This window comes from Callospermophilus lateralis, chromosome 9 (assembly GCF_048772815.1).
Source record: "Callospermophilus lateralis isolate mCalLat2 chromosome 9, mCalLat2.hap1, whole genome shotgun sequence".
In the NCBI taxonomy this organism is placed as follows: domain Eukaryota; kingdom Metazoa; phylum Chordata; class Mammalia; order Rodentia; family Sciuridae; genus Callospermophilus; species Callospermophilus lateralis.
Genome location: NC_135313.1, coordinates 86,805,925 through 86,833,920, shown reverse-complemented (window position 1 = coordinate 86,833,920; position 27,996 = coordinate 86,805,925). Strand labels below are relative to the sequence as shown.

The window sequence follows — 27,996 nt, the reverse complement described above, 5'->3', positions numbered from 1 at the left end:
TGAAGTTTATATATCACTTCCTTAAAGAAGACCCAAACTCATAGGAATAGTGAATTTTTTCTTACAGGATGTTTACAATAATAAGATACTACATTTTTTTCCAATATCAGTTCTTATTGCTTTTGTTTACCCCCACAGTCCCCCTCCACCCATCATATTTATCACCAGGGATCATTCAAAATAAAGTCCTCCCAAATTACATTGTTTAAAATGCAAACTATTGTCAAAATAACAATATTGCTTTTGGTCTGAAAGAATATTTAGCAATTGCATTTTCACTTAAAATGTTTAATCAGATGATATATAAAAAGTGAGAAATTTAGAAAACTAAAGCCTGGGAAACAAAATTAAAGAAGACACAATCATATAATGGTTCCCTATTGAGGATTACAAATCCACAGAAACTATTTTTGAAGTTTTCTGTTAGATTTATTCAGAATCCGGCTCTAACGTAAAGATATATAAGATCTTCACCAAACGAAATGTATTTCCTCATTTCACAATGACATTTACTTTAAGAGGAGTTTGACATTTCATGGAAGATCCATTTTAAATCTTTTTTCTATGCTGTCTACTCATCACAGTGTATATCATTTGTGTTAAAAGTGAATATATGCTGCTTTTTCCTACTGAACATTTCCTTGGCCTGAAAAAAACCACAAAATGCATAAATTTTATAAAATATAATTTAAAAGGCTCTTTTACCTTGACAATGTGAAATAAAGCATACACACAGAGAAATTAGGAGGTAGAAGGTAAGGATGAATGTTTGAGTAAATAGAAACTTAAGGATATTATTTCAGGTTATCTGCAGAATTTGAAATAATAATAATTGCCAATGCCAGATAGGAGTATCATGCATAGTGTTGGTCAAATCCATATTTTTTCATAGCACAAAGTACATATATTAATCCCACCTGAAGTTAATATATCAGGAAAAGAAGATGTAAATATATTATTTAGATTGGCAGAGGAAGCAATTCAACAGAAAGTTTTTAAAAAAGTATTGCAACAGGAGAATTTTACTTCTCATTATAATTTCCTCATTTTACTTTAATTTTTATCATTTTGTTTTATTTAACAAAAGTGAAAATTGACATCAAAGTCTGTTAAAATATTTTGTGTAAAATCCCTATGCAAAAGAACATCAACATGTAAATCATAATAGAGTTCATCAATTAAAGCAAGACTTAAATCCTCACCACAGTGGAATTCATCAAGCCCATCCTCACAATCTTTCTGACCATCGCATATCCAGGTATTCAAAATGCATCTTCCACTAGGACAACCAAAATAATTTTCTTCACATTTGTGTTTGTTTTGAACTGTGACAAAATATAGAATGTAATGTTAAATTGAATTAATTTTAAATTTCTTCAATATAGGTAAATAAAACATTAATACTTTAGAACTGGAAAAGATAAATTAGAAGCAAATGGGCAAAGAATACCTGAGATGTTCGCCTGGAGAATGCCAGGGTTCTGAAAACCAGAAGACTAAGAAACTATCACAGACCAGAGGAGACTGGGAGTACATACTAATAATATCCATTTCAGGACTGGATCCTGAAACTAAGAGTTTACCACAAAAAAAACTTCTTAAATTAAGTAGTATGGAGATTAGATGATGCGAGTTTAAAAAAGAAAAAGATCCAGGTGCAGTGGTGCATCCCTGATATCCCAAAGACTTAGGAGGCTGAGGCAGGAGGACCGCAAGTTCAAAGGCAGCCTCTGCAAAAGATAGCCTCTGCAAAAGTGAAGTGCTAAGCAACTCAGTGGGACCCTGTCTCTAAATAAAATACAAAATAGGGCTGGGGATGTAGAGTGCCCTGAGTTCAATCCCAAGTAGCCCTCTTAAAAAAGTAAATGAATCTAAAACCAAAGAATCATATTTTCATGGAAAATATTCTTAATTTCATATGAAGAATAAACATAAACAACAAAATAAATACATTGGTAGATCTTAGATCTTTGCTGAATGAATATGGATTTAGTGTTTCTACTGCCTGCTATTTTGAATCTGCTTTGATAGAAATTAAGCAAATATTCCCTATTTTAAGAGTAAAACATGTTAAAGCAGAATCTCTTTTAAGATTATTATGGGGTTGGGAGTATAGCTAAAAGACAGTGTATGCTTAGCAAGTCTTCAAACTCAGCACCAAAAATAAATAAATAAACATGACATTTATGATACTATGAAAAAATATTACAAGAATACAAATTCTGTACATAAAATTAATTTGTAAATTGTAATTTATAAAACTTACAAAGTTGTTTTTACTACTGCTTCCAAAAGAGCATATAAAATACTGGATTTTTCTCTGTATTAGATGTCATCTCTTCTCATACCTGCAGATTTCCATAGCCTGGCCCACACCCACAGCCCATCAGGAAGCCAACCTTAGAGTATACATGCCAATCACACTATGATATCCCATAATGAATGTTTTAAGATAAAAAGTCTCCCTATGATATATTTTGAAAAGGAGAAAAATTAGTTTTTTAGTAAATTTATCATGAAATCAAAAGATCTTGAGAGTTCTTAACAATAACTTAGGTCTTTTAGGAAGCTTCCTAGCTATCATTCAAACTATTTTTTTTTTTTTCAGTACCAGGAATTGAACTCAGGGGCACTGGACCATTGAGACCCATCCCCAGCACTATTTTGTATTTTATTTAAAGACAGGGTCTCACTGAGTTCCTTAGAGCCTTCTTTTGCTGAGGCTGACAGGCGTGTGCCACTGTGCCCGCCATCCAAACTGTCTTGACTGACCTATTTCTGGCTTCTTGCCTGTGCCCACCTGTCTCATAAAGTAGCATGAGTGTCTCTTTCTTTCTTACCCAATGTAAAAATCACAATTGTTTACAAGTGCTGAAAGGTTACTCTATTATTTGTTAATCCTAGAAAGAGATAAAGGATATAAAAAAGAAAATGAAATGTCAGTTTAACAAATTTCTATCATATGGTGCTTTAAGGATAATTTCAAAAATTAACTATTGTTAGGCTGGGTGGTTCACGCCTGTAATCTTAGCAGCTCGGGAGACTGAGGCAGGAGGATTGGGAATTCAAAGCTAGCCTCAGCAAAAGCCAGGTGCTAAGCAACTCAGTAAAGCCTTGTCTCTAAAAAAATGCAAAATATAGCTGGGGATGTTGCTCACTGGTTAAATGCTCCTGAGTTCAATCTCCTATACCAAAAAAAAAAAAAAAAAAGAAAGAAATTAATTACAGCCCTAGTAAAGAAAATGCATTACACCAGGCACAGTGGTGCATGCCTGAAATTTTAGCAATTCAATAGGCTCAGACTGGAGACTCATAAGTTTGAGACCAGCTTCAGAAACTTAGCAAGACCCTATCTTGAAAATAAAAAATAAAATTTGAGAAGTAGCTCAGTAGTAGAGTGTCCCTAAATTCAATATTCAATCCCCAGTATCAAACAAAAAGGAAAATGTATTATTATGAAAAGCACATTAGATGAATAATCATGACACACAGGATCCATGATTCCAAAATAATAAAATTCTATATTTAAAAAGTATTTGCACGATTAAAAACAAGATTTTTTTTTAAATGTGGAAGAACTGTCACGAGCTACAGTCAGTGCTGCCAAAGAATTTTTTTCCCACTTTCTCTAAAGATGTAATTAACAATTTTTAAACCAAAATGCCTGAAACAAAGGTATCAGAGAATAAATCATAAACCATCATAAGTATCAGTTTTTCCTAGTAGTTTATATTTACCTGTTTATATAAATACAAACTGGTATACAAAATTCTCATAAATATAATTTCTTAAAATATTTTAAAAATTATATACCAACTAAATATGGAAAAGTGACTCGTGGCAGGGTAGGCAAAGGCTAACAGTAGTTTGAGTCCAAATTCAAAAGTGCCAGTTTTATGCAATGAACACCTTTCTCTTCTGAATCTTTTTAAAATCTCAGTACCCTCAAATAGATCGCTCAAGTCATTTTCATAGAAGGCCTTCTTCTAAGAAGACAGAAAATACTTTTCAGAACTAATATAGGTAAAGATGGTTCATAGGCAGATACAAAATATTACTGCCTGATCTTGATCCAAAAATGATAACTATTACCTGAACTATTATGCCAAAAATTATGTAAACTGTTATCAACTGTCTCACACATGCTATATAACATGAGCAAAGTCAGTAGTGACAAATAGTATCCCTCTTGTTAGTCTATCAATAGTTAAGTCAAGGTTTATAACATTTCTGCTGATGCTTTATAGATTATACATCTTAAAGATATAATCACCATGGGCTGGGGTTGTGGCTTAGCCGTCATGTGAGGCCCTGGGTTCGATCCCCAGCACCACGTAAAAATAAATTAATAAAAAATAGGTATTGTGTCCAACGACACAAAAAAATTTTAAAAGAAATTTTAAAAAATAGATGAAATCACCAATTTTAAAAGGAATAATGAGGAAGGAAACATCAAAAAAACGATGCAAGGAGAGATCTTAGGACAGATTTCTTGAATTTTATATTATAATTCGTTTAAAGAGCTCAAATAGCATACTTAGAATAGAATATGTTTTAGTCTATATTATTTAAATTTTATTCTCAATGATTACATCTTTTCTTTAAACATTTATGTTTTAGTTGTAGGTGGACACAGTACCATTATTTTATTTTTATGTGGTGCTGAGGATTGAACCTGGTGCCCACGCATGCTAGACAAGCACTCTACCTCTGAGCCACAATCCCAGCCTCAATGATTAAATCTTTAGAAGAAATTTATTCTATTCAATTAAGTATTCTTCAATCATCAAGGCAAAGATTTTACTTTCGAGAATTACCTGGACACTTTAATTCATCCGAATAGTCTCCACAGTCATTAGACCCATCGCAAATCCAAGTTGGCAGAACACACAGTGAGGTAGAATTACATCTTATGAACCCTGTGGTTTTCACTCCAAGTTTATAGAAATGTGTGCAGTCTGTATTATCTAGAAAGATGTAAACAAAAAACCGAAACACCTCATTTGCAAAGATTATAAGCCTTCTATGTAGGTCAGAGAATGCAAGAAAAGTGAACTTCATTTGAGGAAATAAATATGCAATTATCTCACACAACAGGGGTTAATTATATATCAATTCTGGATGAGGCTCAGTAAAAAATTGGATAGTATTCAACTCAATGCCAAAGGTGTCCAGGCAAGAACAAACAAAAGGTAATGGAATATCTTACTGCAGTTCTTTTCATCTGAAGCATCTGCGCAATCTATGTTCTGGTTGCATCGTGCTGATCTTGGAATGCAAGTCCCATCTGCACAGCGGAACTCGACAGTGGCACAGGTTGAAACTAGAAAAACATGTAAATAAATAAATGGATAGATGAGATGCAAAAATGACTCCTTGCTTTTATATTTGAAGTATTTTAATTAAGCCATATTATTTTATTTATTTTTGCTTTTTAAACTCCAGGCAATCAAATTTGACCTCCAGCTCTACAGCAATGCTGGGTTAGATGAATCTTATAGCTTCTCTTGTCACACAATTTTACATCTTTTCCTGTCAATTATTACCTTAATTGTGGTGTTTATCATACTGAATTGCAACCACTATTCATGTACCAGGAGCCCCAATAAATTTTAAGTTCCATGAAGGAAAGTAATGTGCCTTGGTTACACAGTTGTACTTGTCTCTCACTCAGATGGCATAAGAATAATGAAGGTTGCTGAAAAGTATTCTCCTATAGTCAGCAGTACAAGGTTATGACACTAAGAAAAGGCTTAATTAGTGCTTCATGGAAAATCCCAGTCTAGTTTCTAAGAAGAAGTGGTGCATCGTCTTCTATGATAGAAACAGAGACAGAGATGGAATCAGAGGCAGAGGCAGAGACAAAGACAGACAGATACCGAGGAGACCACTGACGATCTATTCTATGTCATACTCTAGTGTAAAGCTATCATTAACATTTGATAGAGGCAATATGGTTGACTCATGCCACGATACACAAAAATATAGCATTTCTTAATCTGATAGTTTTTAAAGAATAGCTTTCCAGCTCTTTGCTATGCTTAAGTGAAAATCAGTTTCAATATTCGACTTTCATTGTATACACCTTGTACATAATGCCTTATTCTTCATCATATACTCCTTTCTAGTTTGCTTACCCATTCATTACCATATAATACTTTCCAGCAATATGTTGTGAACAGGTGCATGGCATAGTATGTATGCTAGATTAACATAGCGGAAATTTTTACTCCAAATTCAAATTTCCACAGGTTGATTACATTAATGTACAACCTGAAGGGCTCTTTGATTATTCCATTTTTACAGTGTTGATAGTTTAAAGAGCCTATTTAATTATAAATAGAAATTATATCAATTGTAAATGGTTAAAATGTACCTTAAAATATGCAAATTTTTCTCAAGGGTGTGTATGTCATTTGTATTTCATAAAGCACTGCTCTTATTATATTTAATTGTATCTTGAAATTGCATATTTATTTGTGTTTAAATGATGATTAGAATAAATGTTTTATTTACAATTTGCAATTATAATTGCTTCACTGTTTTCTTCATTATAAATAACATCTTAGCATGTAAAACAGATAATGCCATTATGAGTAGAGATAAATGTATTGTTCCAAAACAGGAACCACAATTAGTTTTTTTTTTTTTTTGATTTTATATCTTAAAAAGCAAAATCTAATTGATGATTCCTTTCTATTACATTTCATTTTTAGTATTTTTTTGCTAATGGAAATAGTAAATGTAATATATAACACAGAAGATAATCAAGTCAATCATTTACATTTTGTCTTTGACTTCAATATATATCAGTTTTTCAATAACTATGTTCCAAATGATTTCATATAATCTCTTTGTTTAGAAGACAGAATGCATTTCTCTGTGAAATGTTTTAGATATTTGAATATTTCTAGGCAAGCCTATAAAGATTTTCTATCTTACAACTTACTTGAAGTTAGAGTTTAGATGTTTTAGAAAGAGCCAGGAGGGGACAATTTTACCACCATCAGACTGTCTTCTAAGTTTGTTCAGAGAATCCTATTCAGGGATTCTATCGGAATGAGAAAAGGGTGGCTAAGAAGGTAAAGAGGCAAATCATGTCTTCATGAATGTGGGGGATGGCATTTCAAAGAGTTAAGACAACTGGAAGGCACAATAGGGATACACCCTTGTAACCCTACCTACTCCAGAGACTAAGGCAGGAGGATCACAAGTTGAGGCCAACTTGGACAACTTGGTGAGATCTTGTTTCAGCAAGAAAAGTAAAAGCTGGGGTGGAGCAAGAGAGCTGCAGATGTAGTTCACTGGTAGAGCACTTGTCTTACAGGCATGAAACCTTGAGTCAATCCCCAGTACAATCGTACAATGGAGGAGGAGGAGGAAGAGGAAGAGGAAGAGGAGGAGGAGGAGGAGGAGGAGGAGGAAGAGGAGGAAGAGGAGGAGGAGGAGGAGGAGGAGGCGGCGGTGGGAGGGGAGGGGGAGGAGGAAGGAAGGAAGGAAGGAAAAGAAAATAGAAGTTTGAAGGATTCTACACATACAGGGCTTTAAAAATAGTTGTCAGAAGCTCTGAAGTAGAATCAAAAGTAAAGAAGACATCATGAGAAGAGTAGAAAAGCAGAGCAAACTGAATAAAGTCTTAGATTGAATTCTGAGAAGAAGAAATAAATGAGAAAAACTCAGACTACATGAAAAGAAACTATGATTGTCAAGTTGTGTAGAATGGTTAAAAGAGGATATTTAAAGGAGACATGGGGTACAATGAGACAGACATTATTACCCTGTATACATGTATGATTATGATTACACTACTGGAGTAACTCTGCACCAATTACAGCCAGAGGAATGAGAAGGTGTGCTTAATTTGTGTACAATGTGTCAAAATGCATTCTACTGTAAATTAATTAATATAATTAATTTTTTAAAAGAGAAACATTGGGAAGGGATGGGATCAGAAGAGTGGAATGGAAAGAAGAAAATCTGTAGGGTGGATATTTTTTTTATCTCCCCTTTTACTAACTAAAAACAGGACTTGTGAAACGTGGTGAGGGGAGCTCAGCTGTCCTATTATAGAGGGCAAATTTTGCAAACAGGAACTGATTGTCCCTTTAGGCTTAGTCATGTCTCCAGAGATTCCATGTCTTGGTATAGAGTTTAAGAACTTCTAGAGGATTAACTATGGTGAGCAATATCAATGGGATTGGACTATTAAGCCCCTATAGTGGAAGCAAGATGGAAGTGGGGACTAATATCAACTGTATTCATAGGCAAGGAAGGAGAATCCTTTGACAGGAGAAATCCATGGAAACAACAGGGACTTCATTAAATAATTAAACTCATGCCTCTTCCTTTCTGTTGCCTCATTTTCCTTACTTTGTTTTGGTCAGCAAAGTATTCAAACTTGTATCATCCTTAGGGTGATGTTGAGAAAGTACAATACTGGAATCTCTAATTTGTCAAGTGAATATGAAAGTTTTCTGACAATCTTCCCTCAGGCTTTTTCAGTTTTGTGAAAAAGAGAAAAAAAGAAAATAATTTGGTCTAAATAAAGATAAGCCAAGTGAGAAATACTAGACTTTTTTCCTCCAGATAGTCCAAAAGAAAAAGTTAGCTTACAAAAATATGAGGGAAAACATAGTGCATCCACATCAGGAATAGCAATGAGATAGTACAAAGAACAAGATCTGACTGGGATTGTGGATCAAAAGTAGCAGTAAGCAGAAAAGTAAAACCACTCTCTTCTTCATACACTTCCTTAATTTTCCTATTTCTTCCATTTACTTTTTACCATGTCAGATAAAATATTTAATAAGATGTGAAAGATGTAAAATCAATTGGTCTTTCTGTGGTTCTTTGGATGCTCCTTATAAATAACATAAATCAATTCTCTCTTCCAACTCCCCTAACCAAGCCTGTGGCAAAGGGAAGCTAACAAGAAAATAAATAAATAAATAAGTTGTCTATCTCTATTTTGTTTACTTTCAAAGCACATCTTTTATTTATTTATTTAATTCGCTGCTTAGGTTCCCAGGGTAATGCAAACACAAAAGGAATGCCGAATTATTCTCTAGCCATATTTATCCTTTCCCTTCAGCTGTTGGTTGAAGAACCTTTCAGAGATTTACTATGAACTTAGGAAAACCTAAGAACACCAATTTCCTTTCTTTCAGTTATCCTCATAACTCCCAGCTCTCAGTCTCCCTAAAAGCATTCTGGTGGCCCAAGGAAATTCATATACTTCCCAAAGGAAGCAATTTATACAGGGAAGAAGGTAAATCATGCATTCTCCCCAGATCTATTCACTCAACCTGTCACACATCCATAAGACAAATACAAAATGACAACATTTTGAACAACTCTTCACATTCAGTCATGAAGGAAATATCTTTAAGGAAACAATAAATAAAGAATTGATGAGGATTTACTATTTCTTTTTCCTCCAAAAGAGAAGAAACCAAAAAATTATTCCTCATAATTTACATTTCCATTCTGTAAATAGACCCTGCCCTTGAGAAATTAAAATACAGTAATGTGTGCTATTGATGTATAAATTAAACAAGTGCTCAATGGCACATCAAATAATTTATAGATAGCTTTATCTTAGCCTTTCATTACAGTCTATCAAAATCCCCATGCATTTATTCACTACTGACCATACTATATATTATTTTAATTCATTTTGTTTAGGTTCAAAACTAGCAAGTGATTAGTACATGTTCATATATGTACAATAAAGCTCTGCATCCTGGTGATATGTTGACCAGAGAGGGAGTAAGTACAAGAGAATATTTGGAATGAGAATGCTTTTATGCACTTCCTGAGCCCATGTACATGCCTTTTCCGTCATTATCCTTCATGTGATGAAAAGCAGGTGGTTGGGCAGTTCAAACTGAATCATTGATGGCTTATGGGGAATGAAAACTGAAGATTTACCTCTGTGGTTTGAAAAGCACCCTACCAATGTGTTCACTATGTGAACAAATTTTAAATGAGCAAAATATTAAACCTAGAAGATGCAACAGATGAGTAGACTTTCATTTACAAAGCTACCTATTTGTTTCTCTGTAGGTGCTACTCCAATTAATTAAATGCACTAATTGCTAACAAGTAATGAAATATGTGCTAGGTGTTCATGAACAATTTTACAGTGAATTATCTGTATTTTAAAAGGAGAACTTCAAGGCTTATATTTTGTTTATTTTAAGATATCCAACTGTTACAATTTTTACACTATTTTCACAAAAGAAACTATGATGACAGATCCTTGATTCATGAATCCATTGTTCTGGGACCACAAACATTGCTTCTATGGTTATTACATAGAAGCAAAGAGTTTAAACTAAAAGGTAGAAATGACATTTTGAGGTTTTTGTTGCTGTTCTGTAGCAGGTATTGATATCATTAAGTAGAATAAAATGGATTTTATAATACTTAGGACTTCAACAATCTACATAAAAATTTAATAAACCCCTACCATGTCCTAGGCACGACATTTCATAAACACAAACATACTAATTTATTTACCACTTTTGAAAACAAATTTTCATTTCCTAGGAAGAAAATGAAATGTGGAATAAAATTGACCAAATTATAGTATATCCATGCATGACTATGTCACAACAAATTCCACTTTTATGTACAACTATAATGCACCAATAAAAAATAAATCAATAATTGTAGATCAAAGAGTAGAATAAAAATATCAGGAAGAGGGAGAAGAAAAAGCAAGGGGCATCATACTCAGGATTGAAATGGAGAAAGTGTGTTATATGCTTATGAATATGTCAAAATGAGCCCCCCAAATATGTAAAACTATAAAGTGCTAATAAAAATATAAAAAGAGAAAAAAGAAGCCTATAGTAACTTATTAGCTTTTGATGGTTTCTTGTGAAAACACTTGCTTTTAAAATCTACTTTCTATATTTTTGTTCTGTTCTTTTTCACATTTAGCTTTATATTTTTAGCATTAACTGGTTCAATGCTGTTATGCTTTAGATGAGAGGCGTTCTCCAAAAACTCACGGGTGAGACAATATAAGAAGGTTCAGAGGAGAAATGATTGGGTTGTGAGAGTCTTAACACAATAAGTGAATTAATCCATTGATAGGGATTAACTGAGTAGTAACTGAAGGTGGGTAGGTTGGAGCTGGAGGAGGTGGATACTGGGATTGGTCTTTGGAGTATATATTTTGTATCTGGAGAGTGGAGTCTCTTTCTGTGCTTCCTAATCAAGTGAGTTGCTTCCTTCTACCCCACTCTAATTTTGAACCCTGAGAAATGGAGTCTGCAGGTCTGTAGACTGAGACTTCTGAACCCATGAGCCTCCAAATAAATTTTTTCCCCCTAAAATTGTTCTGGTCAGATCTTTTAGTCACAGGAGTGGAAAAACTGACTAAAACAAATGCCTATTAATACTCCTTTCTCTTCTGCTTTCAAATAAAGTATAGACCTCTGAAATTGTGAGCCACCAATTAAACTATTCTTCCTCTATAATATTTTTGGTTTGGTCTTTTAATCACAGAAATGAAAAGACATTAAAGTCAAGTGTTGGCCAAGAGTCAGACAGTGTAATATGAGAAGCATTCACCTCCCAACCATCCAGACAGCTCTAAGATGACTTGCAAACATTCTTCTCTCTTCTTCAACACTGCATAGCCTTTTTTTCACAACCATACTTCATACTTTTCATCACTCTTTTCTACTAGCGTAGCTATTCACTTTCTCTATTCCCTGAACATCCATTTTCTGCCTTAACTCAATGTGATCTGGTATTCCCCCACCACTTCATTAAACTGACTTTCATGAAGGTAGTTGAGAGATTGTCACTATTTACTAACCATGATGAATGCTTGTAGTCCATGTCTTCACTCTTACCCTCTTTGAGCACTTTAAATATAGAATGATCTTCATTTCTTGAGAAATTACTTTCTTACAAGTACCCTTCAATTACTGCTGTGCTTTACTTCTTTTTATGAGCATCTTCTATTTTTTTTTTTTTTTATTTCAGCAAGTAATTCTGATGCACTCTGCTAATGCAACCGTCACTCTGTACACACTCCAGGGTTTTTATTCTTTCCTTAATGAATCCAAAATCAGTATTTCTAGTCTAAATCTACTATCTGAGCTCCAGAAGCCTATCCATCCAAGTGACTTTGGAACAGCTCCCTTTGACTGTCTACAAGTCTACAAGTGCTCCCATCCAAGAATGCACATATTCTTCGTTACCTTATACCCATTCCCAACACAAAAGAAAGGTCCAGAAAAATAATTAAACAAAAACACGTAATAATTTTATAACAGGTCAAAAATACCCTCCCCTGCTTCAAATTTTTGTATTCTTCTCCACCCCATGATTTTTTCTGTTTATTACTCAGGAAGTACTTACATGCCATCTTTTAGAGTGTTATCATATCTGTCTTCGCGCTTCTTAATCTTTGCTTTGGCTGTTTGTTGTAGCACCCCCTTTTCTAAATCTGATGTCAGTATTATAATTTTTATTTGTACAATAATACTTTTCCTTCCTTTTTAAAATTCTAATGTAAATTTGATTATATTGGCCATGCTTTGACTTAAGACTTCAGTTGAGGTCAAGATAAAGCCTGTTCCTTAAAATGGGACATAATGCACTTCATGTTTTGTCCCCTTCCTTTAATAATTATAGTCTTTTTTCTTTCTTTCTTTTACCACTCTCCCATTTGAAATCCAAATAAATCAAAGTACTTGTAACTTTCAATATTAATGTCTCTACTTTGATCTGTTTTGATCTCTCCACCTTATTTAAAACTCAAGACTGAGATAAATTCAATGTTGTCTGTGAAATTTTGGAGGATACTTAAAAGTTAAAAAAAAAAGATGTCTTCTTATGTGTGCAATCACAGCATTTTATATTCATCTACATCTGTTTACATGGCAACCTGTCACTTAGGGTTTGAACTTCTTAAAGGCAAGAGGTCCACATCTCATTAATTCAGTGTCTTCACACTTAATGCACTGCACTCACAAAAGTGTGTTCAATAGTGGACTTCTTAAAGAAAATCGCTTTGGAAATATTGATTGAGTCCAGATTTTAGAAAGCAAACAATGTTATTTATTATGTAAACATTGATACTTGATTAGTGGTTCTAAATCAGGTCAATGATTCAAAAAAGAAAAAGCAAAGAACAAATGCCTATATGACATTTACTATATGTTAAGTATAATTCTGAGTATTTTATTATTTAATTTAATATTAATATTCTCCATAAATCATTCTTTACCTTACTGTTTGGGAAATTGAGGCCTAGATTGTTTAAGTGTTTTATATAAAATAAGACCAAAAAAATGTTGATACTGGATTTTAATCAAGGTAATCTGGTTTAAATGTTCATTAGTCACTGTGGGGAATGTTAGATAGTATTTGAGAAAGTATAGGCAGGGAAAAGCATTAAATCCAGGCTTAAAATGGATGAACAGGAAAGATATTTCAAAGAATTGGGAGAATGATTAGCCAAAGAGGAGATAAATATGTGGGAAGGAGGCATCACAGAGATAGCATTAAGGTTTCCAGTCAAATCATTAAGAAAATGAGATCATGGGTAAAGCCAGATTGAGAAAAGGGGAGCACTTTGGGTCTATAAATTCAGTATTACATATTTTGTTAGAAAAGTCCAAAGAATAGGCAGATTGAACTTTAGTAGTGAGAAAAAGACAAGAATTTAAAAGTCAATGAAGCACTTGAAACCAAAAAATATAGTCATCACATTTAAATTCATTTTTAAATGATTTATAAAAATTGCAGATGTCAATGAGGTACCATGTGATGTTTTGATATATTTACACATTTTATAAAGTATAATCTAATCAAACAATTTTATATTTAACTCCTTAGGCATTTATCTCTTTATGTGTGTGTGTTTGTGTGTGTGTGTGTGTTAAAAACTCAAACATCCTCTGTTGGCTTTTTGAAACCCACATTGCATTATTATCTATAGTCATTCAACTGCACAGTAGTGCACCAGAACTCCTTACTCCTAACTAAATGCGTATTAGTACCCATAGAACAACCTTTCTCTTTCCCTTTCCATTAATGACTATAGTCTTTTTCCTTTCTTTTTTTTTTCCTTTTTTCTTCTCTCCCTAGCCTTTAGTAACAAATATTCTACTCTCAACTTCCTTGAGCTCAACTATTTTACATCCCACTGATGAGTGAGATCATGAAGAACTCATCCCTCTATACCTGGCTTATTTCACATAACATAATAATCTCCAGTTCCATTATAATATCACTTACCAAAATGTAGTCCATAGGTGTTATTAGGTATTACAAACCTTGTTGCCCACCACAACAAATTTTGGAAAAGTTTAAGGCAGACTTATTATAAAAATATTATTGGGTAATGCAAAAATAAAAAAGAAAGAAAGAAAATTTACCTTTACAGTCTAATTCATCAGAGTTGTCTCCACAATCATTTTCACCATCACATAACTTGCCATGAAGGATGCAACGACGATTGTAGCAAGGCTTAAAACCTCTTCGACAGCTTCTATTTTCTTAGAAATAAAAGTAGAAAGTCATACTTAGAGGTCACATAGAAACACTTTTACAAGATGAAAATCACAGAGATTTCATTCATAATGACTGGATTTGGCTGTATAAAACAAGTACTGTGCATGTAGTATTAAAGGACTGGTATAATAGTCAACAAACCAAGGAGTAGTTCATTCAGTTAAGATCTTTTTTACTCAGTGTTTCAGACTTGGAGATATCCTAAAAATTACACCCAAAATATTGTCCTCTCACTCACACTGTTGTCAACTATCATAGGAATAAACATATATCACATATTAAATTCAGAAGAAACAAATATCTATCTCAAAAATAACAAAAACAAACCAGTGTTCATCACCCAATTCCTTTGCTTCTGCAAAGGCTTTGTATAAAAAAATAGAAAAGCAGAAAATCATGTATTCCTGAATTATCAGGCCAAAGAGTCACCTAAATATCAATAAATTTCTTTTATGATTATGGTCAAACTGTTCAGTTTCCTAAGAAGATGAATTATCTTCTGAATTCTATTTACCTTAATGAAGTTCTTCTGACATTCTCTTATTTGGGGCATAAGTTACTACTACTAATAATAGCTGTCATCTTCTGAATACTAAATTTTTGCTAAAATCTGTGTTGAGTGTAAGTAAATATACATTTGCTTATTTAATGGTCTCTATCACTGTTAGAACTACTTGGTTGCTGTAAAAAACCAAAAGACAGATAAGTGAGCTGTGTTGACCATTCTAGGCACAGAACCAAACATTTGGGAACATAGATTTAAACTCAGGTATGATTTTAAAGCCCATTCCAGGGCTTTAAAATTTAAATTTAATTTAACTTTAAATTAAAACCTGTCAATACAACTCAAGGAACTAAAAAAGTAGTAATAAACCAAACTTTCAAATGGAAGTAGGAAAGAAAGAACAAAAATGAGAGTATAATAAAGGAAATGGAGACTAAAGAAAAAAGAATACAATATACAACCCCATACCAGGCATTGACTCACATGCCAACTCTAGCCCTGACAGCATTTTTGTGTGGCTCATGAGCTAATAATAGTTTTTACCACCATATCAGCCCTATAAGAAATATTTAAGGGAATCCTATACTAGAAGATAAAGGATAATAATAGCATCATCAAAACATGAGAAAGTACAAAACTCAATAATAGAACAGATATACAAAAGATAAAAAGAGGCCCAAACCTCACTGACACAAAAAATCACCAAACCACAAAAATGAAGAAGAGGAAGAAAGGAACAAAGCCCACATAAAGCAATTGGTAATAAATTGAACAAGACAACAAAAATATTTTCTTACTTATCAATAGTAACATTGAATAAAAGATATGGGATTCCCCAATTAAAAGATATAGACTTGTTGAATGGACTAAAAAAAGAGAGACCCAATTATATGCTGCCTACAAAAAAAAAATAATAATAATTCATTATATCAGTAAAGACACACATAGCCTGAAAGTGAAGAAGTGAAAAAATAGATATAACATGCAAATAGAAACAAAAAGCAAGAAGGAGTAACTATATATGTGCATTAAATAAATAGACTTAAAATACAAAATATAAAAATAGTCAAGGTAACTATATAATGATAAAGATACCCATTCAACAGGAGAAATAACAATTGCAAATATCTATGCATCCAATAGTAGAGCAACTAATTATGTAAAGCAAACATTATTAGTTCTCAAGGGAGCTACAAATTCTAATACCAGGATTTAAGCATCTTACTTTCATCAAAAGACAGATCATCCAGACAAAAACATCAAGAAAGAAACATTGGGGTTCAATTACACCATCAATCAATGGCCTTAACAGACATTTACTGAACATTTCACCCAAAAGCTTCAGAATTTATGTTCTTCTCACCAGCACTTGAAACATTCTCCAGGACATATCATATGTTAGGCCACAAAACAACTCTGAACAACTTAAAAGAATTAAAATCATACCACACATCTTCTCAGAACACAATGGAATAAAACTAGAAATCTACAACAAGAGAAACTTTAAAAATTATACAAATACATAGAAATTAAACAACATTCTATTGCACAACCAATAGGTTAATTAAGCAATGAAATGGGAAATGTAAAAATGTTGAAATCGATGAAAACAAAAAGCTCCGACCCATAAAATACATCAAAAGTAATATTAATAGGGCAGTTTGTAGCAACAAGTGCCTATGTCAAAAATGTAGAAGAACTTAAAATTAAAACGTATCAATACAACTCAAGGAACTACAAAAGTGAGAATAAACCAAACCTCCAATTGAAAGAAGGAAAGAAAAACAAAAATAAGAGAATAAATAAAGAATACGAAGACTAAAGAAAAAAATACAACATGCATCTAACAGGGGATTATTAGCCAGAAATGAAAAAGAACTCAAAAAACTCAATGGGAAAAAATATATACATATATAATTTTAAAATATATAGAAATGGCCAAGAAGTATATGAAAAAGTGTTCAACATCATTAATCATCAGGGGAATGCAAATAAAAACCACCATGAATTATCCTCTCACCCCAATTAGAATGACAATTATCAAAAAGAGAAAAGATAACAAATGTTAGTCAGGGTGTGGGAGAAAAGGAAAATCTCCAACATTGTTGGCAGGAGTGTAAATTATGGAAAACATTATGGAGCTTCCTTAAAAAATCTGGAAATTGACCTACCATTTGATCCAGCAATCCCACTATTGAGCAAATATACAAGGAAATTAAAATCAGCATGTTGAAGAGATATCTGCACTAGCAAATTTATTCATAGTAGCCAAGATATGGAATCAACTAAGGTGTCCGTTGATGGGTAAACAGATAAATAAAATGCAGCACATATATACAATGATATTTTTTTCAGTCATAAAGAATAAAATCTCACAATTTGCAGTAACATGATGTAACAAGAGGACATTAGGAGAAATAAATCAGACACAGAAAGACAAATATCACATATTCTTACTTATATGTGGAAATTACAGTTTCTCAAAGCAGCAGAGAAAAATAATAGTGGCTACCAGAGACTAGGTAGGGATCAGTAGAGGAAGGGCTGGAAAATGATGGTTGTTGGATGTAGGGATACAGTTAGAACATTAGGAACAACTTCTAATGTTCTATAAGACTATAGGATAACTCTGGTTGACAATAATTCATTACATTTCAAAATAACACAAAGATAAATTTCTTGGAAAAATACAGCAGCATTTTTTTTTCCCTAGGGTAGAAAAGCCATTCTCCTCTTCTGAAGGAGATATAGATTGAGTATTACTTGGTGTTATCAACAGAGGCACATCTGGTGACAGCCATACTTGATGAGGATCACACCTAAGGCAATTGACCTCTGTACCAAAGAATACTAGCCTTTGTGCTAATCCTAGCAACATAGAGTGAACAAGACTGATTCCAAGCCCACCCCATGCTATTGACTGGAGGTGGACCTTTGCTATAGAATAAGACTACTATATCCAAAATCACTGATATTTCTGAATAACATTTTAAAGAAAGCCTAATGCCTACTGCTAAAGATGAATCACAAAGCTGTTTAAAAGATAGGTTTCTACTTTGATTTAATTTGCACTTCATGGATGAAAATCCATGAGAAAATTCTTCAAGGAATATCATGGTTACTGGACAGGAAATAAGATGTCTCATTTTAACACAAGCAGAGACAAATCAATTTCCTTAGACCTACATGTTAATGAGAGAGATAAATTTTACATTTTTTTTTTTAAAAGGAAGGCAAATAAAAAATTATAAGAAGAATCAGAAACTGTACTCTGTAATGATCAAGTCATATATTGGACACTTACCACAGTAAAGCAGTTTTTCATCTGACTTATCCTTACAATGAGGAATACCATCGCAGGTGAGCTGGTAGTCAATGCATTCACCATTTCCACACTCAAATTCAGAATAAATGTTGCAAGAGGAATTTTTAGCTAAAATAAAAAGAAGTCAATATTTTGTGTAATGTTAAACATTTTTAATACCATGATTATTCCTTAATCAAACATAAACTACAATTGTTACAAATATAAAATTCAATGAAGAGTAATGCTTGATGGAATTTTTGATTAAACTTATCAGAAACTTTTTTTATTCTTACTCTCATTTGTTTTTACAATTTGTTTTGGGGGCGTTGCATGACTATTTCTTTTATGAATATTTGTGTATTAAATACTATTTGGTTTTTGCATATGTGTGCAGGGAATGAGTAGTATAAATTCAAATGACTGGGGCTGGGGATGTGGCTCAAGCGGTAGTGCGCTCGCCTGGCATGCGTGCAGCCCGTGTTCGATCCTCAGCACCACATACAAACAAAGATGTTGTGTCCGCCGAGAACTAAAAATAAATACTAAAAAATTCTCTCTCTCTCTTTTAACAAAAAAAAAAAAATTCAAATGACTGTGCAACTAGATTAACAATGTGTGGTGTGTGTGTGTGTGTGTGTGTGTGTGTGTGTGTGTGTTTCTGGAGATAAAACCCAGGTCTGTAAACATGCCAGGCAAATGCTCTGCCACTAAGCCATATTCCCTGTTCCTAGTAGTCTATTTTAAAAGTAAATGTTTACAAAATGTTAGGTAAATAGTTTTGTGCATACTGATAGTGGTTTTTATATTTTTTGTTAGAATCTATGATATATTCAATACACTGAAATTTTACAGGAAGGGGGTGCACCCTTTTTTTAATGCCAGACTTGAAATCACCTCAATCAAATGAATGTCCCCACTTGTCCCTACTTCTAACTTGGGCTTCTTCACCAATTAACTTCTTTTTTGTTTGTTTTTGTTTTAAAATATACATGACAGTAGGGTGTATTTTGACATATTATACAAATTATGGGGTGCCACCCCTATAATTTTGATCCCATCCCTTGATTGAACATGATGTGGAATTTCACTGGTTGTGTATTCATATATGAGCATAGGAAAGTTATGTCCAATTCATTCTACAGTCTTTACTATTCCCATCTCTCCTCCCTTCCCTTAATTCCCTTTTGTCTAATCCAATGAACTTCTGTAATGTTCAATCATAGCATTTTATATGCATCTTCATCTGTTGACACCAACTACCTTCAGTTGAAACCTCAGTAGCCAATTCTATCCTTCAGAAGAAGAATATGGCTAAAATCAGCAGCAGCAGCTTCTTGCCTCATTCATGTATGTGGGAAAAACTAAGGAACAAGTTCTCTCTTCCTGTCACACATGACCAGCATGTACTGCTTAATATGCACAGGAATCCATGGGATGTGCTGGAAGAATGCAATGATAATCTAGAAAGCATGTACACCTAAAGCTTATGGACACCAACTGAACACTGTCATATTGTCCCATTTCTAAGTTTCAGGATTTCCATAAAAATTAGGATACTTTTGTTTCATTTTGTTTTTAATGTGGTTCACTTGAATTGTAAGCATAGGGCAACCATTAAAAAATGTGGAAAAAAACCCTTTCCTACAAGTTAGTTTTATGTTGACAATACCAGCACATGATCCATATTTTTAAGGGTCTCTAGTTTTACTTTTACAAATACACTTATTAGCAAGTTTTCAGAGTTCAATTTTTGGGGTGTGCTCCATGCTTGCATATACTCACTCTACAACTTATTGAATAATTGTATTTTGAAAGCAAGTCATATGGTGGAGGTAATTAGAATTCATTAATCTTTGCAGGAGGTAAAGCTTAATTTTAGAATTCACTATAAATTTTTTTAATATTTATTTTTAGGTGTAGATGGACACAACACAATGCCTTTATTTATTTATTTTAATGTGGTACTGAGGACTGAACCCGGGTCCCGCCCGTGCTAGGTGAGCACTCTACCACTGAGCCATAATCTCAGCCCCTCACTATAAAATTTTTGAGGTTTTTTTTGAGGAATATTTGATTAAAGAGCCACTAATACCATTGAAATTTCAGTACTTCATTTTCTTATAATTTTTTAATTCAACTAGCATTTAACACATTTTTATACCCATGTGTTTGTCTAAGACTACTAATTTAACTCTTTCAATAACATTTTCTAAATATATTTTTTTCTTGGTGCATTATAAACTCCACTAATCAGTGAGTAGCAAAGGCAGAACACAATTTTAAAGAAGGTAATAAAGATATAAAAATAGTTAAATTAAAAGGAAAAAGTACTACAAAGGGAGCTAACATCACTCGGAATAATCACCTTAGATCGTGAGCTGAGCAAAATTCAGATACTTACTGCAAGTTTATTGGCATTCTTGACTTATTTTGCCTATTTTAAGAATAATCTATTCATTTCTCCTGTCCAATAAAAAGAAAAACTGCTGTGATGGGAAATGTCATATTTATAGTTTTGTAATTATGACTTCTGGGAGGAAATTAAAGTATACACTTATTTATCTATCTATCTATTTATTTATTATGGTAATGGGGTTTGAACCCAAAGATATTCTATCACTGAAATGCAACTCCAGCCTTTTATGTTTTCTTCTGAAACAGCTAAATTGACAAGGCTGGCCTTGAACTTGTGATCCTCTTTCCCTAGTCTCCCTAATCCCTGATTTTACTACTATAGACTACAGTACTAAACTCCCTTTTTTTTTCAGTTATGCAAAATTCAATACAGTATGGGTATACTTCTTGCTCAGGTGAGCTCATTTTATAAACTTATATTGAATATTTTCTGTTTCTGTCTAGAAACAAAAATGTGGTTTAGCTGTCATTCTCCTATATGATATTTACTTAAAAATTATGTTTGTTTTTCTTTTTTTCTGTTTTGGATGTTGATAAGGTTATCAATGTTGTTTCTAAAGGAACTATGTAACTGCCTAATCTTTTGTCTTTTGTCCACAGTTATGACAAAAAAAAAAAAAATGGTTTTTCCTCCTTTGCCCTCAGGAAGGTATTTGTAAATGGCCTTTTACCCCTTTTATGATGCCATTAACATTCAGAAGGGACTCCAGATGAGCTCATTCAGGTATGAACACAGATGTACCAGAAACATTCTCATATTTCAAAGATGGATTTCACAAAAAGAAGCTTACAGTTACTTTCCAATCTCTCCACTAGAACACAGGATTTCAGTCTAAATGTGCAATGGATACAGACTTTCTCTATAACAATTTGTCACCCCTGAGGAATCCTGTATCACTCTAGAGTTCCATGAGAATGAAACTGTGCTTATTTAAAATCATGTTTTTCTGACTGATTTATTTCCTCTCATAGATAGAGAGAAGCAGTTGGCTTAGTAGGCACAGTTGTATATAGACTATTTTGCAGCGGTAGGCCTGCACTGTATACAAATAAGCCTTGCTGTTTTGACCAAAGTCAGTGCTTTGACACTAGCCTGCAGTGACCTGTGAAGGAAACATGGGTGATTCTAATGCATGACTAACATTCCAGGTTTACAGACGACATCAGATACAGATCATTAGAACTGAAACCAGGAAGGAAAATTGAGAGTTTAAGCCATTGCTTGAACAATCCAGGGAAGTGTTAGGTGACCAAAACAAAAGCGGGGGTGGGATATTTGTGGCCTGAGTTACTAAAGTTGACTATCTGCATTTACATTCACTGATTCTCTCATTTGCTTTGGCAAAGTCTTAAAACAACTTCTCTCCATTTTGCTAAGAGGTATGCTTTTGGGTTACAGTACAAATGTGCAAAGTGATACAGTACACAGTAGGTCTAAGAGAAGATCCTCCTGCTGATTGAAGATTAGAAAAAGACTAAAGATAAATATGAAAATACTTATTTTATAATGTAAATATATCTAGCTCTGCTTATCTTCTATGATAAAAAGATAAGAGATGAGGATATCAGTGAGGAAAATTTTCAAATCAACATTTTGAGAGTGAGTTGATCAATTTCTAACAAGATGATTCTCATTCTACCTTTCTCATATAGAGATAGTCTTAATGTTAAGGGGAAATTAACCTTTTTTATGTTGCTTGCTAATTTTTCACAGCAATATCGAAATACTTGAACCGTTATTTATTTTGGAAACAGTTTTGGAAACCTAGCTGTTAATAAGTGTATATTGTAATGATACTAATTAAAGATTGTAATGCCTTTGGGAAGCATAAACATCATGCAAGACTGCAATGTTACATTCTTAATTAACAGTTTGGAAATGATTACAAATAAGCTGCATGAGCCATTCCCTCTCATTTACATACTGTGATGGACTGTGAGTGGTTTTACTGCAAGACTACAGATATACTGCCTATATTCCAGTTTATTTCAGCTTTAATTAATTTTGTAATTGACTGATTCTCACAAAGTCACAGCTACAAGTTTTCAGATGCTCATGTGTGTTGGTACTTCTGTAGCTCCAACACCTTCCAGTTCATAAGCACCAAGGAGTTTTGTTTGATACTCTCTGTCACAGGGTACTGTAACTAAATAAAAGAGTGAACTGAGTTCTTACAAGAGAAAGATAAACCAGCTTAACTTCTAATATTGGAGGATATCATGATTTCATGAGTACATTTGAATTATTTCAGTAGATAAATATGCTATTCTGAGCAGACAAGTCATTACATTGTGTTTGTCTTTACTTACTCACACATCTGTTGTCATCTAGCAATATTCGGTCCCCCCTACAGGAACAATTCACTCTCCCATCAGGGGTTAAAAGGCAGAGGTCATGGCAACCCCCATTCAATAATGCACATGGAGAAAGTTCACCTGCAATGAAGAGGCTTTATTGGCAACATGTTGTACTGAGTACCTATTCTATGTCAGATCAGCTCTGATCTCTCAAAGATATAACAACATTTCAGGACTTTTGAAAATCCAAACTTTCTGAATGATAACTACATTAGAAAAATATATAACACAAATCTTTCAACTGGATTTGTCAAGGATACCAAGGTTTCAAATGAAATAGTTCTTCTAGGAACCAAAATGATAATGCAAACTGCAATTTTGTGAGTACCACAGTGATTGAAGGATTTTTAAGCCCTGATACAAAGCTTATGGAGAGTATCATTATTCTGGAACCAACTCAGTCTGAATATTCAGATATGAGGAGTATCAGACAGTGGAATAAAACTTCAGAAACAAATAACTGTTCCTCTGGTGGTAAGGCATTTTCAAAGTTACTTAATTTCAGGGGATTTCAGTATATCCAAGAGTCTAATCCTGAACACTGGTCTCTAGAACTAAGAGAAAACAAAAATCCACTGATAATTTTTGAGAGATTATATCATAAAATTAGGACTTTTTTCTATTGTAACTTACAGCTATTTGTGTCATTGGCAACAGCTATGATTCCCATTGGTTGGTGTGGAATATCAGATCGAAGAATCTTTGTGTCTCCTCCTGTGTACTTGTTGGAACGCAGGATAGCTCTCCTACCCCAGTCTGACCAGAAGATGTAATTGTCATAAACTGCCAGACTGAGGAAAGTCCCTGGCCCAGATTTAACAATCACCTGGAATAAATTAAAATGTTTTTACAGTGAAAAGACAGGTATTCATATATCCACATATACTTTTGCTCAAAAAAAAAAAAAAAAGGATTAGATGAATTGGATGTAATCATTTAAAATTATCAGATAAAAATATCATCCACTAAATGGATTGTTATAATACACTTTATGGCTTATTTTAAATGCTTAATCATCTTTAGTATTTGTCATGTGTTTATTTAATATTTCTATTGCTCAGGATTAGTATCTCTAATCCACAATTTTTATAAACAAAGTAGTTTCAGATTTCTTCAGATTTTGAAATATTTGCATACAAATAAGAAATATCTTGGAAATAGGACCTGCATCTAAACACAAATTTCATTAATGTTTCATGCATAAAGACATAGCCCAAAGTTAGTTCCATACAACATTTTTTTTTACCATGCCCAAGTTGCTACTGCAACCAATCATGTAATATCATTGTGGAATTTCTCACATGTAGCATTATGTCCATGTTCAAAAAGTTTGAGATTTTGGAGTATATCATTTTGATTTGTGAGTTAGGGATGCTTCAGCTATAATTTTATTTAATCATTTAATTTGTATAAACAATTGGATTTTTCAGTAGTATCAAAATCATCAAGTCAAAATTATGAGAATAACATTACCAAAAACATTCAGTAAGGAATCACCAGTCACAAAGCAGACACTTATCAAATTCTTGGAACTTCATATGGAATATTCAGAATAATAAGGTCCAGGTTCTTCTTGCAGAAGCTTACAACATGAGCAATTAAAACAGGTAAATATATTCTGGCAATAAAATTGAACAACGAAGACCAAATTTTCGGACCAAGATGAATTAGAAGGGCCCATGTTTTTTTACAAAACCAACATAGAATCTTATAAAAATACATGAAGCAAAATTAATTAATGCTTTGGATATCAGAAAAGGCAGTAATTTCTCAATAAAAGAAAACAAATGATATGTATTCCATGGTAGACACAATTAGCATGGAGGAACCCAAACAAAACCCAAAGAACTTCCTGAGTGAGATTATGGAAAGGCAAAATTATGACAGGACAGAGGCTAGATCTCATAAGGCAGGAGTTGGAAAAAAGAGCTCAGGGTGCACAGGTGCTCCTGAGCACTCAGCTAGGTACTGGCAAGTGCACACACATACCAGTTGGTGAAGAAGCCAGGAGACAGCAACAGAGAGTACCAAAGTTGGCACAGGTCTGGTAATCATGTCTTTCAATAGGAGCTAGCTGTAAAAACACTCTGATTAATGGGTCTGAGTTGAGTCCTTGGAAGTCTTACTGCAGGAGTGAAAAATAATTAACCCTAGACTAAACTGTGTTCTCATCCTAGCAGACCTTTAAAGCAAGATGTGAAAGAATGAAACTCACTCCAAGTAGCGTCACTATCTCTCAAAGTAAAGCTCAGTAATTTTCAAGGTAATGTGAAAATTTATACCAGTAAACTACACTGCAAAAAAAGAAGAAAATTCTTAAATCAATAATCTCAATTTCCACCTTAAGAAACTAGAAGAAAAGGAACTAATCCCAAAATTAAGAAGAGAAAGAACAAAGATCAGAGGAAAATCAAAGAAGTTAAAAGAGAGGGAGAGAGACAGAGAGAAAATATATAGAAAAGTCAAATTTAAAACATCCATTCTTTGAGATCAACAAAATATATAATATCTCAGGAGATGATGTGATTTATGCCAGTAATAATTGTTGATATAAGATTTTTTTAAATCAAAAAATAAAAATATTTCACTGTATTAGCACACTGAAAAAAATCATGTGAATATCTCAATAGGTACAGAAGAATTAGAAGAATTTTCATTCCTGAAAAACACTCAGAAGAGAAATATGAACAGAAATAAAACAGGAACAAGGAAGTAAGGACCACTCTCCCTCGTTTTATTCAATGTTATTCTAGATTCTAACCAGTATAACAGATCAAAAAGAAAGGAAGGAAGGAAGGAAGGAAGGAAGGAAGGAAGGAAGGAAGGAAGGAAGGAAGGAAAACACACTGTAAGATAAAAATCCAAACTTCATTATTTGCAGATGACAAAATTCTTTACATAAAATCCTGAGTATCTACAAAAACTAAGTAAACAAATAAAAATATGCTGTAACTGTGAATACAGTTGCAAGACATGACATTGATAAAAAATCAATTGTATGTTTCATAATTATAATGAATAGTTGGAAATTAATTAACATTTTTATAACAGTATTATCATTATGAAATATGTGTAAATGTGAAAAAAACATGTATACAAAGATAACTGCAAAATGTTGCTAACAGAAATTAATAAAACACAAAATAAAGAGGTATCTCTTGTTCTTTTTATAGTAAAATACTGTTAAAATGTCATTTCTCCTTAAATGAATATACTAAATGTATTTTTCAACTAAAATCATTCAGATATTTTGTATAAGTTGAGAAGTTGCTTCCAAAACTTATGTAAAATGCCAAAGATCTAAAGTTGTAAAAAAAAAAAAAAATATTGGAGGACCTATATTATCCTATTTAAAGTATTAGAACAAGATAGTTATTAAGACACTATAGGAAAAATTATAACTCAACATTGAAAAAGCTATATATGACAAACCCAAGGTGAACAGCATTCTAAATTAAAAAAAATAAAATAAAACTGAAAACATTACCTCTAAAACAAGAACAAGATAGGGATGCCTTCTGTCACTACTCTATTCAAAATAGTCTTGAAATCTCTAGCCAGAGCAATTAGGCAAAAAAATGAAATAACAGGGATAAGAGTAGGAAAAGAGAGAAAACTATTTGTTAGCTGATGATATGATTCTATATTTAGAAGCCTCCCAAAATTTCATCAGGAAACCTCTAGAACTCATACATGAATTCAGCAAAGTAGCCAGTTACAAAATTAACATTCATAAATCAACTGCATTCTTATACTCCAATGATGTATCATATGAAAGAGAAATTAAGAAAACTCTCCCATTCACAGTAGGCTTAAAAAAAAAAGTATTGGGAGGTCAATCCACAATAGAGTTGAAAGGCCTATACACAGAACACTGAAGAAAGAAATTAAGGAATACCTTACAAGATGATGGAATGACTTTCTAATGTTCTTGAATAGGCAGAAGTAATGTTGTCAAAATGGCTGTACTACCAAAGGCACTATATAGATTTAATGCAATTACCATCAAAATTCCAAAAAATTCCTCATGAAAATAGAAAAAGCAGTCACAAAATTCATTTGGAAAGTAAGAAACCCAAAGTAGTCAAATAATCTTTAGAACAGAGACCAAAAACATATATTGGAGAAAAGAGAGCCTCTTCAACAAATGGTGCTGGGAAGACTGGAAATCCATATGTAGTACAGTGAAATTTATTCCCTGTTTCACCTTACAAAAAATCAGCTCAAATTAGATCAAGGACCTAGGTGTCAGACCAGAAATCCTGTATATTCTGGAAAACAAAGTAGGCCCAACACTTCAACATGTAGGCTCAGTAAATGACTTCCTTAACAAGACTCCTAAAGTGAAAGAAGTAAAATAAAAGATCAATGAATGATATGATAACACACTAAAAAGCTTATTCACAGCAAAGGAAACAATCAAGGACATAAAGAGATAGCCTACAGAATGGAAGAAAATCTTTGCCACCTGCACCTCAGAGAGAACATTAATCTCCTGGATATATAAAGAAATCAAAATACTTAACACACACACACATACAAACACACACACACACACACACACACACACACACACACACAATAACCGAATTAATAAATGGGTAAAGTAACAGAATAGGCACTTTATAGAAGAAGAAATATGCATGTCAACAGTTATATTAAAATTATTTCAACATCACTACCAATTAGAGAAATGCAAATTAAAACTAGAGTGAGATTCTATTTCACTTCTGTCAAAATGGCAATTATCAAAAATACAGGTAACCATAAATTTTGGTGAGTATGTGGGGAAACCATTGCACTCATATATTGCTGGTGGGACTGCAAATTGATGCAACCACTCTGGAAAGCAGTATGGAGATTCCTCAGT

General features: G+C 33.1%; 1 protein-coding gene across 1 annotated transcript in view; it reads right to left on the bottom strand.

Annotated features, from left to right (window-relative positions):
• Positions 1-27,996, bottom strand: part of Lrp1b (LDL receptor related protein 1B) — a 1,566,902-nt gene that overhangs the window by 260,903 nt on the left and 1,278,003 nt on the right. The window contains exons 44-50 of the mRNA XM_077110319.1: positions 23,760-23,952; positions 23,079-23,204; positions 18,351-18,479; positions 14,406-14,525; positions 5,210-5,323; positions 4,818-4,967; positions 1,203-1,325 (exon numbers count right to left, since the gene is read on the bottom strand). Of these exons, the coding sequence (XP_076966434.1) occupies positions 1,203-1,325; positions 4,818-4,967; positions 5,210-5,323; positions 14,406-14,525; positions 18,351-18,479; positions 23,079-23,204; positions 23,760-23,952 (955 nt within the window). The remainder of the gene's footprint in view (positions 1-1,202; positions 1,326-4,817; positions 4,968-5,209; positions 5,324-14,405; positions 14,526-18,350; positions 18,480-23,078; positions 23,205-23,759; positions 23,953-27,996) is intronic.